Raw genomic sequence first — 6,303 nt, forward strand, 5'->3', positions numbered from 1 at the left:
GATACTATTTGCAAAGAAATCCCTTGTACTTTTGTACACTAATTGTTGAGGTATCCTTGCACTTTTCTATATCTCTCACAAACACTTCTAAGACATATTTATTCATGAAATCTTATTGGGCTTGTGGATTATTGTTTAATCTTGAGTATTATTGAAAAATATTATTGCTTAAATATTCACGGCCTTACTTAGTCAAGTCGAACCATCATTCTGCATAGTTCCGTAACCAAACGGACCGTAGTGCATATTGTTTTTTGTGATTCAAGCCAAATTTTTCTCATGTTTGCATGAATCCTAAACTAGGAATTTCATCTTATTAGAGAAGTTATTTAGCTTGAACTCCAAGCAACCTTAGCTTGAATTAAAAGATACCTTAAGCCTTGATAATTTATATGAATAAAGGACTCTATGTAACTGGAATTCTCAATCCCTGACACTCTGATGTTCTAGTTGCAAATATAGAGTCGTCCTCTATAACCTATGTTTCCTATTGCGAGACCGTATTGGGTTTCGACTTTTAATACTACACTTCCCGGTCAGACTATATTTACCTAATAGTTCTTGAATTCGGATCTTGTTTTACTGGTTATTGTAGCTCATGAGTACTATAAATCAGGAATAAGATAAATAGATAGATAAAAACTTCTCTAAGTTTGTGATTTCACAAGATAGATATTTATATTTCTCTTCTTTTATTTGAGGTGGTATTGATATATGCTTCTCTTTGATAAGAGTGTCCTTAAGTTTTGCTAGACTTTTTCTACTACAAACAGATTTCCAAACCTTAATTAAAACATCTAAATGGAAATGAATAGGGTTAGAGGCAGATAAGTATCAAAAGTCTTCAGTGAGGCTGAATAAACTCTTAGACTATAACATACGTCAACTAAGGAATCAAGTGCGTAGGATATTGCGATATTCAAGATAGGTACAAGAGCACGACTGAAGCTAAGTTCCTTGGAGGGTGAATTTTTTATCAACCACATTTCAGTCTGAAGTCTAATAGTAGGCTAATGTCTATAATGGATCAATGTAGTGCAACGTTCAAACTGTACTAGGTTCCAGGTTTTTTTTTTGCATCTGCAGTTTTCTCGTTAATAAAATTATGGTGTATCGTGTTATTTCCCTTTTTGCATTATATTGTTAATCTTTATAATAAGAATATCACAAGTAGTACGTAATCAACCAGATAGCCTTCAAGCCCTTAATTGTTGAGATCGCATAAGAATTGTTCTTGTTGAATTCATATCTTGAAAGATATATTACAATTCTTGTACTTGTTGGATTTTATATCTTGTGCAATTCGGGCACATACTAGGTTGATCTTGGGTCTTGAGTTTTGAGATCGTAAAAAAACTCTTGTACACAATCAGGTATACAGACTATTTGGTCTCTGCATATTGATTGTGAAAGAGAAAATAGAGAAACTCTGCATACAATCTTGCAAATGGGTATTTTAATGTTGACCTACTTGGTGATTGTATCAGATTTGTCCATACATGTTTCCTAATGAAAAAATTGGTGGTGTACTTGGTACTCTCTCCTCTTCCAAAATGACAAAATCACTTTCTAAACTTACCCATTTGTGTTTAAGCATGCCTAATGAAGGCGAAAAGTTATGAAAGTAAGCCCACAACATGAAACTAACATTTGGAGGGATATTCTTATTCCACAAATTTTTTTGATAGTGCGAATCTCTCACATCCTATAGATGGAAATCATAACACTTTTGCAATGTGAAACAATTAAAAATGTCCATTGCATCTTTATCTTCATTTAACCCATGAGCAGGCCCAAACTCATTACCGTAAGTCCTACTCTAACGCTCATGAGATAATTAGAGGATCCTCGTAACACCCATCGGTATTGATATACCTCTATGGATACAACAATTTCCAAGGAGCTATTCATGCTTTTAGAATTGCGAAATCCCGTCACATTCACCTCATTGTTTAGATGTGACTCCATGAATGTTATCCTACCTATTTTAGACACATCTTTGGTGCCTTGGAGACTTTTAACACATTAGGAGAATCAACCACAATATTTGAAAGAGACGAAGTTCATTTATCAGGAAAATAATGCTTGTGTTGATGTCCTAGCCATATTTGGTGCAACGACGATTGGGGCATGTTGGTAAGTTGTCCACCAGCTACAATTTATGATGTCATTGGAAATGACTGAGATGTATTTCATATTAAATACAAAAAAATTATAGCATTCGGGTTCATTAAGATCTATAAGATTATGACAAATTTCTCCTTTATTTTAGGATCATCTCTTATCGAAAAGACGAAAATCAGATTAAATGGTCGGAATTGATTCCGGATTATACCATCATTATTTCCTATTACACAAATAATTGGATATCTTTGCGATTTATGATTCTTTTTCTTTGCGATTTACTTGTAAGTGATATTTTTATCTGTATTAGGACTTCAATTAACTTGTATTTTGATGATGTTTTAAAATTCTTGTAAACGATCGTGTAATCATTAGTTTGATTTGAAAAATTGAAACATGATGATGGTAGAAAAATAAGTAAATGGTGTAACTCTCATTTTAAGCATTTTCTTGTGATATGTAGCCAAATGTAATTTTAATTTACCCTCCTTAATAAGCTCATAGTTTAATGTTCTTTCTATGTAATTATTCTTTTCTTATTGCATGCTACACATATATTGGTGATTTGTTTTGGCATTAAAAGTGTGTGTGCATTCTAGTTAAAATCAACCATCATACACGATCAAATGATTTTCACAATCATCTCCCATATGCAGAGAGCTTTTGAGCTAGGTACTGCAAAATCGCCATGTGACCAACTTGTAACTATACGGATTCGGATAGACCTGACTGTTGAACATTGTTTTCAACATCTAAAAAAAACCTGCATAACAATTTTGATTTTGTCGTCTATACTAGATTGGACCATGGACAAACAAAACGCACGGTCCGTAAACTTGGACTAAAACTAAAGAAAGACACGACTCGGTCCTTTGCATCTCCCGATTCCCTTCCTTATATTCTGCTCATTTATTTAGGTTATTTTGTAATTAATAACAAGTTTAATGTCTTTTAGACAACCGAACAGCCTTTGTAATTTAAAACAAGAATGAAAAATCTTTTTCCTGATTCAGTTTCCCCCTTCTCCTGTCTGATCCTCAACCCCCTCCTCCTCTCTACTTTTTTTTATCTCTCTACCTCTCTCTATCTTTCTCTCTATTGTTCTGTCCGTCTGTTTCTTCTTCCTTATTACAAATTTCGCCAGAAAAAGAGAAAAGAATAGAGAATCTTGAAACCAAAAGGACCAGTCCTTTTCCTCTGTTTCAAAAGAATGGAGGATTATATGAGGAAACTAGCACTATGGCATACTAAAACATTCAAACCCATTATGACCCATGACGAATTAGAACCAATCATGGCTAAGTTGGGTTTTGTAGGTCTTTCTGTGCATAGCTCGGCATCATCGTCTCCGGTAGCTACTTCAGTTTCTGTTTCTCCTTCTTCTTCGTATAATAATATTAGTTGGAAAGAATATTACTTTACAGCAGGAGGAAGTAGAAATCCATGGGTAACAGAACCATTACCTCGTCCTAGATTACCATATCCAAGAATTGATGGTCTTCATCATAAAACATATGGGGCATTTTGTGATGCAGTTGCTTTTTACATCGGAAAATCTAATCTCGCCGATCATTTCCATGTCAGGTATTTATTTCTTTCTCTTTTTAGTTTTTACGACTCTACTTTCTTTATTTTCCAGTTGGGAAGTCTTATTATGGTACACCTCACAGCCTTTTACTTACTCTAGACATAACTTCATATTAGCCGTCGATATCTCATACTATCTGTTTTTAGACTTTTAGATTTTGACACTTGATGGTTTAGATAGGTAGGAGCATGATAAGCTAAAATAGTCTAGGAAGTAGCATGTTCACGCATTTTTGGCTTTGGATTAGGTTTGAATTTGGTTAACTAGAACTAGAATTTAAACGGGCCAAGGCTCTCTCGTGCACAGGTGTTACTCTCTCACTTTCAGGAAAAGTGAAAGTATTATTTTTCTTAAAACAAGTGCGGTATTTCTTTTGACTTTGCTTATTTAATTAGAATGTCATTCTTCGTATTTATGGTTGAAGATTCATTCTTGATTAATTATTATACTTGGATGTGACACGATCTTGGGTAAGAAGAAGAAAATAAATCAATGTTTGAGGGTTTTGGATACTCTTTTTTACATCAGCTTGAATGAATATTTAAATAAGAGTGTCCCTAACTCTAATGTTTTTTCTGACTTACTGGTAATGATCCACGAGAAGGCGCCTGCTATAGCGGGTTTACTATTTACAGAAAATGAATAAAATTGCCTCCCCTTTCTGATCTCCTTGCTTTATTTTAATAACAGCTTCGTATTCATAAAATCAGGGCCGTTTAGTACAAACATTGTCGTTGAAAAATGTCTCCTAGTGATGATTTTTTCAGTTTTCAAAATTTTTAATAAGATAATAGTATATTTTCTGGATTCTGACTGTATAGTCTAAATAATTTTGTTGTGTTTACGTGGGTTATCATGGTACAACAGGGGGATGCCACTGCATCGAGTTCATGACCGGCCTTTTGATAAGAAATTTCGGTTGATAAGTGATGACGAAGTATTCTATGTTTACAGAGAAGGGACTTTGGATCCAGCAACAGCAGCGACAACTATACTCCCACCTGCTTGCAACTCCAAGATAAACAACAACAACATAGGAAATAGTAATAGTAATAGTAGTGCAATGGATCATCGTCTTGTTTTATTAAAGGATATCAATCATAATATTAAAGGTATCTCATCTCATACTATTGTTTCATAGGAAAGCAAGAGAGAATGAGAAACTGAATTCAGTCTCCATATTAATAGACAGATAAACTTGTAACATCTATCTATATCTCTCCCTGCCCAATTTTGATACAAACTATTATTTCTTCTTTGTTTAATCTTTACTAGTAATGGAAATTATCAGATATGATGAGTACTTCTTTTGACTGAGCGTTTCAATAACCTGTTTAATTACGTGAAGCGATGTAATAAGCCGAATGGTGCATATAAAATAGGTCTTGTTTGTAAAACAGAAGAAAAACACATTACTGGCAAATGGTTGTTGGGATCGATAGGTGCACAACAAAAAACGACTCTGGAACCGGTACATCCAACTAGTGGGGTTTTCTCTTCGTTTGCTGATGGCAAAGATTATTTTGACGGTTAACAAGTGTTTCTTATATACCTACGACTCAGTTGTCCTCTTGAGAAATAAATTCTATTTCGAACTTGGTTTTCAAGTAGCTGACGACTTTAAACTTTAGGAGAAGACTTTTTAAGCTTGAGCTACCTCATCACTAGCTAGCCTCCAAATATCATTAGGTCGCATATATGTGCTCAAGGGAAATTTTATTCTTGCTATTCATGGCAGTCGACTGCTTTTAATTCATTTCTTGTACATATGGAAGCAATATGATGAAAGATCTCTGTATGTGTTCATTTTCATCAAAGTAATGCAACAACAAAAGATAGATTATTAGGACCCGTTCAAACCAAGAATCATTTTGGAATACTTGCGGAAAGACTCGCAATTGCTTTTTCTCCTTAAAAAATCATTTGAAACTACAGATAGTACCCACCTTGAAGCTTGAGCTAGCTCATCACAAAGATTCACTCCTTCTCGATTAAGATGTTGTCTCTTTTTTTTTTATGTTTATATGTATGACTTTTTGTATGGTGTCATTTTTAGGGGCGACCCAAAAAGAATTAGGGGATACTACAAGATAAAAAAGGTCACCCAAATGTAATTCTAAGCTATCCTATTTTTGATTTTTCGAAATGGCCAATATGTCCTCATATAATCGGGAGCCTACACCATAATCGGTAGGTTAGAGGTGAATCGGTAGGTTGAATTGAAACTATACCTACCGATTATAGTGTAGATACTTCGGCTAATAATCCCTTGTATAATCGTTAGGTTATCCAACCTGTAAGACTACCGATTATAAGGAGCCCCATATTCAACCTTGGCAAATTCCATAGGTTCTGAGGGGTGCAGAGCCAACCATAACCACTTGGCTTAAGTTGTGGATGTAGCCATAATCGGAAACCAAATAGGTTACAAAACCTACCGATTATAAGTTGCCCCAAAATGAGTTTTTTCTAAAATCCTTCACGTAATGAATTTTGAAACCTGTTATAATCGGAAGTTTGTACAGCTTAACAACCTACCGATTATAAGGAGTCCCAGATCGAACCCTTGCCATATTTCATAGGTTTTGGGT

General features: G+C 34.5%; 1 protein-coding gene across 2 annotated transcripts; it reads left to right on the forward strand.

Annotated features, from left to right (window-relative positions):
* Nucleotides 1-3,153: 3,153 nt before the first annotated feature.
* Nucleotides 3,154-5,000, forward strand: LOC113332479. Of its 2 annotated transcripts, none has more exons than XM_026579015.1 (2): nucleotides 3,154-3,708; nucleotides 4,580-5,000. In XM_026579015.1, exons 1-2 carry the CDS (start codon nucleotides 3,335-3,337, stop codon nucleotides 4,851-4,853), a joined length of 648 nt encoding a protein of 215 aa, XP_026434800.1. In that variant the 5' UTR covers nucleotides 3,154-3,334; the 3' UTR covers nucleotides 4,854-5,000. The 2 variants fall into 2 exon arrangements, with proteins under 2 accessions (XP_026434800.1, XP_026434807.1); XM_026579022.1 differs by having other exon boundaries at nucleotides 4,667-5,000.
* The last annotated feature ends 1,303 nt before the right edge of the window (nucleotides 5,001-6,303 follow it).

This window comes from Papaver somniferum, chromosome 1 (genome assembly GCF_003573695.1).
Source record: "Papaver somniferum cultivar HN1 chromosome 1, ASM357369v1, whole genome shotgun sequence".
Taxonomy (NCBI): domain Eukaryota; kingdom Viridiplantae; phylum Streptophyta; class Magnoliopsida; order Ranunculales; family Papaveraceae; genus Papaver; species Papaver somniferum.

What these genes read in the sequence shown, in the direction of transcription:
- LOC113332479 (XM_026579015.1), top strand. Translation starts at nt 3,335, where the DNA reads ATGGAGGATTATATGAGGAAACTAGCACTATGGCATACTAAAACATTC. An exon ending in GCCGATCATTTCCATGTCAG is followed by an intron (nt 3,709 to 4,579) that starts GTATTTATTTCT and finishes ATGGTACAACAG; the next exon opens with GGGGATGCCACTGCATCGAG.